At 42.5% G+C, this 12,548-nt stretch overlaps 2 protein-coding genes across 3 annotated transcripts in view; one reads left to right on the forward strand and one right to left on the reverse strand.

Annotated features, from left to right (window-relative positions):
• Positions 1-3,970: 3,970 nt before the first annotated feature.
• On the reverse strand, positions 3,971-11,004 carry NDUFB1 (NADH:ubiquinone oxidoreductase subunit B1). The gene is made up of 3 exons (XM_061395135.1): positions 10,897-11,004; positions 5,029-5,173; positions 3,971-4,087 (listed from the first exon to the last, which is right to left on the reverse strand). Exons 2-3 carry the CDS (start codon positions 5,166-5,168, stop codon positions 4,051-4,053), a joined length of 177 nt encoding a protein of 58 aa, XP_061251119.1. The 5' UTR covers positions 5,169-5,173; positions 10,897-11,004; the 3' UTR covers positions 3,971-4,050.
• A 206-nt stretch (positions 11,005-11,210) lies between these two features.
• Positions 11,211-12,548, forward strand: part of CPSF2 (cleavage and polyadenylation specific factor 2) — a 32,125-nt gene continuing 30,787 nt past the window's right edge. The window contains exons 1-2 of one of the 2 annotated variants that reach the window (XM_061395125.1): positions 11,211-11,389; positions 12,183-12,301. The gene's annotated coding sequence lies outside the window, so the exon portion shown is untranslated. The remainder of the gene's footprint in view (positions 11,390-12,182; positions 12,302-12,548) is intronic. The other variant, XM_061395124.1, reaches the window with a different exon arrangement.

Raw genomic sequence — 12,548 nt, forward strand, 5'->3', positions numbered from 1 at the left:
CTTCTCCGAAATGACTGTATAGATCTGTTCAAATCCTTAGCATGTAGAACAGTACCTGGCAATATTTAGTAATGTTGAATTACTAATAATTATTTCATTAGGCGTTCCCTACATATTGAGCATGTGATTAATAGCAAGCAGCATAAAATGAAAAAATCAGTGCCTGCAAGTCAGAATCCAAGTTGTGGGTTTGGCTTTCCACTGAAGCCATGTGTGATTTGGGTATTAGATTTGTTGCAATTCCTATCTGATAACTCCACTCGATATTTGGCACATCCCAAATTTGACCTTCATAAGATAACTCATATTGTTCATCAAAACTGAGAGTCCACACTCTCCAGGAAGTGTTCCCTCCTCTTCAACTAATGTAGAAGTCCCTGTCCCTGTTCTGAGCTATTGTGTGTATCTGTATCATATCTGGTACCTTTTATACAGTATCATAATAGTTGGTTTGACCATATGTTTTCACTAATACCCTGTAAATGGCAGGTGTTTTGCACGCTCAGTTGCTTAGTTATGTCTGACTCTTTGCAACCCTATGGCCTGTAGCCTACAAGGCTCCTCTGTCCATGGGATTCTCCAGGCAAGAATACTGGAGTGGGTTGCCATTTCTTTCTTCAGGGGATCTTCCTCACCCAGGGATTGAACCCACATCTCCTGCATCTCCTTGCATTGGCAGGAGGATTCTTTACCATTGAACCACCTGAGAAGCCCATAAATGGCAAGGATCCATGACTTATTTGACTTTATGTATCTTGTGGTCAATGTCTTTCCGATGAACTAATGAAGCTAGTATCTGAAAATCATTTCTGATTCTTTCCCCTCCCCATTTTTCCATGTCACCTTTTGTTCCAATCAGTCCTCAAATGCTGTGTGTTCATGTGTCTTTCCTGTCTGCATTGCTACTGCTTTGCCCTCTTAGTCTCTTCTGTAGTCCAGTCCCAGGATCTCTGAATCGGTCTTCTAATTCCAGTTTTCATATGTTAACTCATAGTGCTGCCAGTGATCTTTCAAGAATGCAAACCTCACCAGTATTTCTCTTAACAAATGGAATGTGAATATATATCAGGCACTGGAACTATAATCATGAAAGAGACAAACAGTTTCACTTTCACAGAGCTTATATTGGGAGGAATCTTTACATAAATAATTACACAAAGTTACTGTATTTGAAATCTTTCAATGGCTTCCTGTTGCTGGTTTAAAAAGTTCTTTATGATCCAGACCAAACACCTGTCTGGTTTTATCTCCCAGAATTCCCTCTGCTCCAGTCACACCAGCTTCCCTTGACTTCTGGAAATCCTCTGAGAAAGTCCTTTGTGCCATCACTATACCTGGCACCTGCCTACTTTAAAACTCTCATTACAACATACTGGACTAATTCATATGCTACTGAACTATCATCTTTTGAAGGTCAGAGGAGTCTTACTCTTTATATCAGAGTTGGTGCAAAGTAGTGAATAAATGCAAGCATTTTGGGGGGCACAAAGTATTACAAGAGTTCAGTAGGAAGAGGGAGAGGTTACTGAGTTAAATCAAGAAAGAGTTCTTGGAGACAGAGGAGATGGAACAGACGTACTTCCAGGAAACCTCTGTCACCTTGGATAGCTCAACTTTTCTCTAAATCTACTTCATTGAAATCATGTTAACAAGTTAGATTGCACAAGGATAGATCTTCTTGAGCACTGACTCTTTTAAACTGGTCTGTATTTTGTTCCTCTAACCAAATAGTTTAACAGAATTTTTAATATGTGACATTTTAAAATGTATGTATCAGCATAAATGTCCTGAGTTCTGAAAAGAATGTGACGAGACTATCATTTCATTGTAATTTCACTTCCCCTAAATCCAATCTTACCAAAAGCAAAATTTGCTTTCCAAAAAGAGGTAGTTGGATATAACAGATGACATATGTGTGTGTATACAGAGAAGAAACCATAAGCACAATCATGACTACGAACATACTGTACCCATTTATTCATGCCCATACATAATCCTTTTCTCCAGCTCTTTCCTGGAGCCCACTCACTCCCTGGCAGCCGCTGACCTGCTTTGTTATTCTAGATTAGTCTGCAGTTTCTAACGTTCTGCAGTTTCTAATGTTCTGTACAAATGTGTCTTTTGGTCGGCTTTTTCATTCAGAAATTCATCTATATTATATCAATAGACCATTCCTTTTTATTGCAGAGTAGTATTCCATTAATACAATTTATCCCTTTGTTGATGGGTATCTGGGTTCTCGGTAATTTTTGGCTTTTACAAATAGAGCTGCTATGAACACTCGTGTAGACATCTTTGTGTGGATATATGCTTTCTTTTGGCATGTATGCATTTCTTCTGGGTAAATACCTCAGAGAAGAATGGCTGGATCAGATGGTAGGTGTATGTTTATCTTGAAACTGCTCCACTGTTTTCTAAAGTGGTACAACTCCTAGCAGTTACATTTTCCATTCCTGCCAGCAGTGTGAGTTCCAGTTGCTCCACACCCTTGCAAACACTTGATAAGATCAGTCTCCTTAATTCTAACCATTCTAATAGATGTGCAGTGATTTCTTGCTGTGGCTTTCATTCGCATTTCCCTAATGACTTCTGATTTTGAGCATCTTTTCATGTGCATATCTGCCATTCTCATATCCCTTTTTCAGTGAAGTACCTGTTAAAAATCTTTTGCTTTTTAAAAATTTGGTTATGAGTTCTTTACATATTCTAAATATAAGTTCTTTGTTGTGTATGTTTTGCAAATAGTTTCTCCTAATCTGTGGCTGCATTTTCACTATCTTGTGTTTTTTTTTTCTTTTTAATGGAAGGATAATTACTTTGCAGTATCGCATTGGTTTCTACTAAACATTAACATGAATCAGCCATAGGTTTACCCATGTCCCCTCCCACCTGAACATCGCTTCCACGCCTCTCTAGGTTGTTATTGAGCCCCAGTTTGAGTTCCCTGAGTCATACAGCAAATTCCCATTGGCTATCTATTTTACATAAGGTAATGTATGTTTCCATGTTACTATCTCCATACCTCCCACCCTTTCCTTCTCCCTTTAAGTGTCTTTTAAAAACATTTTTGCCACACTGCATGGCATGTGGGGTCCTAGTTCCCTGACTAGGGATTGAACCCATGTCTCCTACATTGGAATCACAGAATCTTGTCAGGCAAGTGTATGCTCCTTGGTTCTGTCTCGTCACAACAAAGATTTGGAGTGATGGACATTAAAGCCCTTGGCGCATCACAGCTCTCGGGTCTTGGACAGACTGTGTTATAGCTCTTAGACAAATCAGTGTTACATACAGCTCCATGCTACAGCTGTGTTTTATTTAGAAAATAGCAAGAGAATCCATCCTCGAGGCGTGAGGGCATGCTGACCCAAAGACACGAAGAGAAGAGAGTGGGGGAGAGCACCGGGAGACAGAGAAAGAGAGTGCTTTGGCTCCTCTTTTTATATGTTTTTTTCCTCCCCCCCGGGCCGGCCCTATGTAAATTGGGCTAGCCAGGAGTGCTGTTTGTTCTACCTGAGGTCCTCACTCAGGTCCTCAGACCTTCCTTTGTTCTATTTTCGCTGGCTTTTTCCTTCCTTGTCTTTTAGCCACCGCCATTTTGGACTCCTGTTTCCTATTCTAACTACCTAACAATCTTAACTACTGAACCCCCAGGAAAGTCCCCTGAATGGTGTCTTTTAAAGAGCAAAAGTTTTTAATTTTGATAAAGTATGTCTTGGTTTTAAAAACTGGTGCATGCTTTATATGTTATATTTAAGAATCTTTGCTAACCCCAAGGTCACTAAAATTTTTGGTTATTGATTTTTAGAAAATTAATCCTACCATATTCTTTTTAGAGATCCTTTGAAGCACAAGGTTTGAAAAAAAATTCTGAATAGTTGGGCTATGATTCGGTGACCATTTTTTAATCACCACATCTGTTATTGAAATGGGAGAGATTATTTCAGCACAAAAAGGATCACACTTTAAATTCTTCAAATTAAATAATGAGTGTTTTTATTTCTATTATAATTTTAAAAAAGTGAACATTCTGTAATTCAGCTGTAGCCATTACTTCCAGGTGACTTCTTCATTAGGTTTCAATTCCCTGCATAGAAAGAAAAAAAAAGGAGAAGCAAAAGTGTAAAGACAATTTTTATGAAGGAATAAAACGGAAAGTCATGAGAATATGAATTTGGTGTTTTATACTGTATTACACTGACCCATTCAAAATATTTTATTAGATTGAGAATATTCATTCTATTCTCTTGTGATTTTAAACCTTTTACCACCTCTTCAATTTCATTTTTCCAGATTAAAATGTAATTTTTTTTTAACTGTAATTTCTCATTAGTCTATATGAAAGCAATTATCCTCTCAGTGACTTCATTTAATGTTTTAGACTCTTTCTAGCTCATTTTATCTGTCTCGAAATCCCTAACTGTGAACCTCCTCTATACACCTCCTGTGGCTGCTGCTCGATTCTCTTGTCCTGTGAGCCTCCTCCTTCCGGAAATCAGAGCCAGTGGTGGATTCCCTGTCTTGCTAACTCTAAGTCTGCTGCCAAATAAGCCATCTCCAGAGACACAATGGGACAAGGCGGCTGCCAGTTGCTATCTGATCACCCAACCATCCTGCCTAAAGCTCTTGAGGAGTGTTGCTTAGACCAGTGCCTCAAGCCATTAGTGCTGTTGATTTCAGCTACATCATGGACTAAGTCAGACAGTATATGATAATATATGTTAAAGCTGCATACAGAATAGGCTTTGATGAGATGGTATAAAACTGTTTGTACATTACAATGTACCTTGAAATAAAAGATTTTCAAAGATCTGAAATAGCCTGTTCAGAAACTAAAGACTTGTTTACACTGCAAAAGTAATCATATTGCTTTATATAAGGGCTAAACAACAAACAAGACTACAAAACAGTATCACTAAATCCTTGGAGGAGTGGGAATTACCCCTTCTGTTTATTTTTGGCACAAATAATATTAAGAAGAGTACTTCCAAAAGCTGACTGTTGGTTTAAAAAAATACAAGAACTAACCTTTTATATAACAGACTCTTGTTCCGGAAGGCAGTTAGCTTTTCATCATTCTTTCTGTCCAGATAATATCCAAAGACAAATCCCATAGGGACAAGTACATGTACCCAGTGGTCACGCACAACCTGAAGTAAGTTCATCATGAATGCTATATTAAAACAAAACAAAAAAATAACCCTCTGAAATATAGCCACTTTTGAAATATCTTTCAAATCATACCTGAAACAGGAAGATAGCTCTAAATATAGGAGATAGATCTTAAAAGCATAATAAGCCTCTTCAGAAGGTAGTACATTACTTAAAAATCTACTTAATGAAGATTACATAGGTGACAATGAGTATGAAAATTACACTGCACTAAAGTCAATTTATTAATTTTATTTCAAGTTTCACCAGTGATCTGATATATCACAGGAATGGAGAGAGTATTAAAACATTCTACCTGCAAAAGCTAAGTATTTTCACCCTCCTAGTATTGATTTAAAACTTTTACACATGTAAAATATTTTTAGATTTAGCATAGCTCACAATTTTAAAACTGATATAATAATATTGTCAGAAGCAGAATTCTTTAAAGCTATAATTATTGAAACCTATTTTTTAAAACTAATTTTAGAAAGGAAATGAAAACATGAGAAATTTTCTTAAGAACCATACTGAATAATGTCACAGTAGATCTGAATATCAATTAAATAACTCTACAAAAGATATGGAGAGAAGGGAACTTACTCTTGTAGAGTGACTACTAGGTTACCAGAGCCATCACATAGTCCAATATATAACATGAAAAATTATTACTCTTATTTTACAGATAAGAAAACAGTTTAACCCAAATAGGTATTACATATAAAGCTGGAATTCAAACACAGGTTCATCCCAAAGGCATAGATCCTTCCATCATATTGAAATGCCTCTCATAGAGACCCTTCCCCAAATTGACATTGCCATTTATGGTACTTAAGACTTGTTAACTTTTTAAGAGTTTCCAGGGCTTCCCTGGTGGTCCAGTGGTTAAGAATCTGCTTGCCAGTGCAGGGTACACGGGTTTGATCTCTGGTTTGGGAAAATCCCACATGCTGCAGAGCGACTAAGCCTGTGTGCCATAACTACTGAGCCCATGTGTTGCAACTACTGAAGCCTGTGTGCCAAGAGTCTGTGCTCTGCAACAAGAGAAGCCACCGCACGGAGCAGCCTGTATACCGCAATGAAGAGTAGCCTCTGCTCGCCATAACCAGAGGAAGCCCACATACACAACAAAGACCCAGTTTAAAAAACAGTGTTTAAAGAGTTTCCAAAAGGCAGAAGAGGATGACATCTTTATGGAAGAACTAGAAGTCATCACATGGAAAATAAATCTGCACTAATTCAATGGAAACATAGCTGAATCATCAATTTTCTGTAAAAATTTGGATCTAAAGATGAAATACATATGTATGCACATGAATCTATAATGAATAAATCCTGTATAATGTCTGAGAAGACATGGCAGCATCCCAGAAAGAGAATACATTACTGCTAATAAAAGGGCTTAGCTGTGTTTGGGAAGAAGCTGTGCTTTCTAATCTTAGCACTCAACTGTTCTAGGATTATGTAGACTGGATTCCTGCCTCTCCTAAAAACTGGTTCTCACACACATTCTAATTATTTCTCAAAGTTTACTCACTAGAGGCACTGGGTTAGGAAACAGACATGAAGTTAAAAGTCACACAACTATTATACACTGCTTTCATAGAGTATAATATTACACACAGCAGATTCCAGTCTGAATATCAGAGGTCTAAGCAACATGACCTTATTCCTAGAAGGCGGTGGTTTTCTTAGCATTGTACCTCCCCTAAGTAACATTATTTGCATTCAGATCTTTGCTGCTGCTAAGTCACTTCAGTCGTGTCCGACTCTGTGTGATCCCATAGACGGCAGCCCACCAGGCTCCCCCATCCCTGGGATTCTCCAGGTAAGAACACTGGAGTGGGTTGCCATTGTTGACCAACAATGTCAACAATTTGACCAACCTAGACAGCATATTAAAAGGCAGAGACATTACTTTGCTGACAAAGGTCTGTCTAGTCAAAGCTATGGTTTTCCAGCAGTCATGTATGGCTGTGAGAGTTGGACCATAAAGAAGGCTGAGCACCTAAGAATTGATACTTTTGAACTGTGGTGTTGGAGAAGACTCTTGAGAGTCCCTTGGACTGCAAGGAAATCCAACCAGTCAATCCTAAAGGAAATCAGTCCTGAATACTCATTGGTAGGACTGATACTGAAGCTGAAGCTCCAATACTTTGGCCACCTGATGTGAAGAACTGACTGGAAAAGACCCTGATGCTGGGAAAGACTGAAGGTGGGAGAAGGGGATGACAGAGGATCAGATGGTTGGATGGCATCACCGACTCAATGGACGTGGGTTTGCGCAAGCTTCGGGAGTTGGTGAGGACAGGAAAGCCTGGTGGGTTGCAGGCCATGGCGTCACAAAGAGTCAGACATGACTGAGTGACTCAACAACCAGGAGATAGTGAAGGATGGGGAACCCTCGTGTGCTGCAGCCCAGGGGGTTGGAAAGAGTCGGATACAACTTAGCGACTGAACAACACCACAACACTGAACCAACAAAAAAAGTAATTGCTGATTCTCGGGTCCAAGACTTCAGCCCATGGCCACCTGTGGGCTAATGCCATTACTGTTTGCACTCTTCTAATAGGGCCAGCAATGGCACCCCACTCCAGTACTCTTGCCTGGAAAATCCCATGGACGGAGGAGCCTGGTGGGCTGCAGTCCATGGAGTCGCTAACAGTCGGACCCGACTGAGTGACCTCCCTTTCACTTTTCACTTTCATGCACTGGAGAAGGAAATGGCAACCCACTCTAGTGTTCCTGCCTGAGAATCCCAGGGACGGTGGAGCCTGGTGGGCTGCTGTCTATGGGGTCGCACAGAGTCGGACACGACTGAAGTAACTTAGCAGCAACAGGGCCAGCAGACATTTCTCTCTGCCTTTACCCTGACAAGAAAAGATGAACCACGCCCCACGGGCTCTTGCTTAATACAGATTCTCAAAGAGACTCTACAGATAAGGCAGTAGGAGTGACAGATAAAAGGATTCTGTACATTTAGAACCCAGAGTTGGAGTCAATCACCATGATGGACTTCCCTGATAGCTCAGTTGGTAAAGAATCCGCCTGCAATATAGGAGACCCTGGTTAGAATCCTGGGTTGGGAAGATCCCCTGGAGAAGGGAAAGGCTACCCACTCCAGTATTCTGGAGAATTCCATGGACTGTAAAATCCGTGGGGTTGAAGAGTAGGACATGACTGAGAAACTTTTAGTTTCACCATGATGGAAGCGATTTCCATCCCTGAGAGAAAAATGGCAAATTTTACTCCCAGAGGCAACTGCACAGTCTACTACATAATGGGCTTTGGGACCAGTGATACTGAACATAAAATTTGTCCTAAATATGTCACTGCAAGTGGATGACCTGGAAAGACAAAGATTGATGAACATAAAAAGTGAGCTAGATGTTTGGTAGAAACCAACATAATTCTTGAAAGCAATTATTCTTCAGTTAAAAAATAACTTTTTAAAGAAAGTGAGCTAGAATGATCCCCTTGAGAAGGGATAGGAGGAGCAGTGTAGACAGGTTCATGGTCACAGGCCCAAGACCATAAGATGGTTCTATTTAATGGACGAAGGGCAGTGAGCATCTGGGACAGTCTCTAATAAGACAAGTCTGCTGCTGCTGCTGCTGCTAAGTCGCTTCTGTCGTGTCCGACTGTGTGTGACCCCATAGATGGCAGCCCACCAGGCTCCGCTGCCCTTGGGATTCTCCAGGCAAGAACACTGGAGCGGGTTGCCATTTCCTTCTCCAATGCGTGGAAGTGAAGTCACTCAGTCAGTGAAGTCGCTCAGTCGTGTCCAACTCTTAGCGACCCCATGAACGGCAGCCTACCAGGCGCCTCTGTCCATGGGATTTTCCAGGCAAGAGTACTGGAGTGGGTCGCCACTGCCTTCTCCGAATGAGACAAGTCTAGGTTTGGATAAAGAGTGACATCCACATAGGTGCCCTCAAGGGCACTAAACATATTACTAGTGTCTTCTTTATATGAAGACTCTCAAGAAAAATTTTGCTTCTACTTCAGAATTGAGAGTAGCTATGGTATTCCTGAAAAAAAGAGAGAGAAAAAAAAAGAAACCTAAATGGTTTTTCATCTTCTTAACTCAGGGAACTGAATCATGTATCCTCTGATGCCAAAATTATCCAAAATTTTCTCCCTACTTTTAGAAAAAGCTGACTTTTAGAGCACTCTCTGTCAGGCATGGTTCTTAACTGCTTTTCATAATCTCCATTTCATGTAATTCTTATATTACTATACATGTATTAACTAATGCCATGTCCCCAGCGAAGCAGGAATACTTTTTTCAGATGAGGAAGTCCAGGGACAATCAAGTTGTCTAAGGTCACAGATGTAGTAAGTGCCAGAACTGTGATTAATACCCAGGCAGTCTGGTTCCTTGGTCCATGCTCTTTATTCATGCTTTTCTGTCTTTTACAGTAAGTATAAAGGTCAACATGTATATTAATCTTACTCTTGGCTTTATCTCATTTTCCCCACTCAAAGCATAATTTGAGATATTACAAGTGTCGTTCCAGACCACTGCAATAAAGCGAATATAGAGATAAAGTGAGTCACGAGAATTTTTTGGTTTCCCAGTGCAAAATAAAGGTTGCCACACACCTTCAGTTTGTAAAAAGTGCATTATCTGTGAAGCACGATAAAATATTTGCCTTATTACCTTTTCTTTCAACCCAATTTTTCCCACTTAACATCTATAAAGAAAATTGTATATGGTGTGATTTTTGTGAGTCCTCCTAAATTCACACAGGAAAAATATAGATGGTTAGACATTAGTCCTGACAGCAATTTATGTGTATTGATCCAAAGGGTCGACTTAACCTATAAAAAAAATCAGTTCTGGATGGAAGGAGAAACTGAACTCTTTGAGGTCCGGAACCTCGACTGAATGACATGTACACTCCAGAAATCAAGAACGAAATTACTTTGTTAAAAACAACATTTTAAAAAAGTGTGTATTTTGGGGCTTGGCGGCTCAGGAGGGTTTGAGGCTTAAAAGAGAGTAAGGTTAGTTTCCAATCCTGAATAACGAGGAAGACAGAACTCTGAAACTTGGACGAATCAGAAATGCTAGCGGAGAAGCTGGAGAAGGCAACGGCACCCCACTCCAGTATTCTTGCCTGGAAAATCCCATGGACGGAGGAGCCTGGAGGGCTGCAGTCCATGGGGTCGCTACGAGTCGGACACGACCGAGCGACTTCACTTTCACTTTTTCCTTTCATGCATTGTAGAAGAAAATGGCAACCCACTCCAGTGTTCTTGCCTGGAGAATCCCAGGGACGGGGGAGCCTGGTGGGCTGCCGTCTATGGGGTCGCACAGAGTTGGACACGACTGAAGCGACTTAGCAGCAGCAGCAGCAGCAGCAGCGGAGAAAATGCCCCTTCCAGGCTGTATAGCCCGGGAGCTGTGATCCCTCAGTCTGGGAGCTTTGATCCCGGCCGGTTCGCCTCCGGTCCCGTAACATCTAAAGATGTTTTCCAGTTAGGACAACCTCAGAATACTCTTTCCCAAAAGCGCCAGGCGGGAAGCATGAGCGCAGCCGCCCACCCGAAAGTCTGCTACTTTCCTTTCTCGGTCTTCTTCGCCCAGAAGCCTTAGGAAGCCGTCCCAGCCCCGAGGAGGCCCAGACCAGCCCAACCCCGGTGCACAAGCCGCCGCCGAGCGCTTTCCTAGAGGTACACCCTCCCCGCCTGCACAACGGCGAGTCTCCCCGCTTCGACCGCCCTGGACCCCAGACCCACCTGCGGCCTCGGAGCCAACAACGACCCCACGACCAAGGACAGCGGCGAGCGTAGCCACTCGCGCCGGCGGAAGCGGCGGCCTCGGGACCCACCATTAGCCGCGTCCGGTCCGTGAGAGGGGTGGCTCCGGGAAATCATATTTCTTCTTCCTTTGACTGCTCGACTCTTCTCATATTTATTTTAGCTTCAACACGTTATGAATCCTTGAGAAGTGAAACTTCGGCCCCAGGTAACAAGACTCGGTGTAAGCGCCACCCTCTTCCTCCAGTTTTGTGCTCCCCCCCCCCCGACCCTGGAAGATGGTATCACCCTGTGTCTCCCCGCCTCCGCGGGGTCGCCCTCAGTTTCAAAATGGCGGCGGCCATTGCGGGGCTTCTCTTGGTTGATCTTCACCGGCGCTGCTGAACCAACGTCAGCTTTTCTCGCTCTTGAACGTGGATTCGATTAGGGGGTTGGGAAGGGCAGTGGACCGCTTTGGGGCAGGACTTATGAGGCAAGTGGGGGCGGAAGAAAGCTGTGCGCCTTTGGATGGGGGAGGGGGCGTCTCGGCCCTCGGGGAGAGCCCGGCTCCGACTCCGCCCGGGTCTCTGCGCGGGGACGTGCCCCCCAGGACTTCGGCTGCGACCGTCCGGGTCGTCCCCGGCGGAAGTCCTCAGCTTGGGAAAGACAGTGACTTCTCCGTGGATCCAAAGCTCCCTATCTTTCATGGCAGTTCCTACGATTCACTCCCAAGCTCTCCTTTCCTCCTTTCTGCCGTTTTCCGCCTCCTTTTCAGTCTCGATGCTGGAGGAGTTAATCCGACTCCAGCTTCGGTTCCTTAGCCTTTTGGTTAACTTGTTTTCAGCCCCCTTCCTCTGGGTCTTCCCGTTGTCTCGTACTGAGAGACCACGAAGCTACTGGGCACAAAATAGGTGTTCTTTTTAGTTAATCGACTCCACAGACCTTGAGGACGTTACCATGCTCTTAAAACAGTCTCCGCAACCCCCTTCCCGAACCCTCCCCCTATCCCTGCATAGCCTTTGCGCGCTTCCGGCATCATCACTCTATATACATTCTCAACGGTAAACAGGAGGTCAGAATAATTTTAACTCCGGCAGGTCTGGCTTCCTGTGACCAGGCGAACGTGCGTTATCAATTGCCCGTGCTCTGATTTTTTTTTTTTTTTTTTTTAATTTTAGAAGCTCTTGGAGCCTTTTATGAAACTAGTGCTCTCCCGGAACTGACCAAGAGGAGACTTTTCTCACTCGAGCTCCAGAGCTAACCCAGACTCTTTCGTTTTCCCTTAGATTTTGCATGGTTCCCCTTTGTTGCCATCAGCATATGCAGCCCTTATTGAGAACGAGTGACTGTGACAGATAATTGAGGTGAAATGGTCAGCAATCCCCGCCCAGAAGGAATTTATATGGTGAGGATTCAGTCCGTTCAGTACACATTTGTGTTGCTTTGAGCCCTGTGCTTGGCATTGGCGATAAAAAAAAAGATTCATTTTACTCTTTCCCCATTCATTTAACATCCATTCAACATATATTCTTTGAACATATATTCTTTGTGCCCACTTGTGTTAACTAAAAATGAAGAACATCGCCTGGAGACACCAAAATAGCTTTCAGTTGAACTGGGTCATTAAGGGTCAAAAGGAAAGTACTAAAATC

The sequence above is a fragment of the Bos javanicus genome, chromosome 21 (genome assembly GCF_032452875.1).
Source record: "Bos javanicus breed banteng chromosome 21, ARS-OSU_banteng_1.0, whole genome shotgun sequence".
NCBI lineage: Eukaryota > Metazoa > Chordata > Mammalia > Artiodactyla > Bovidae > Bos > Bos javanicus.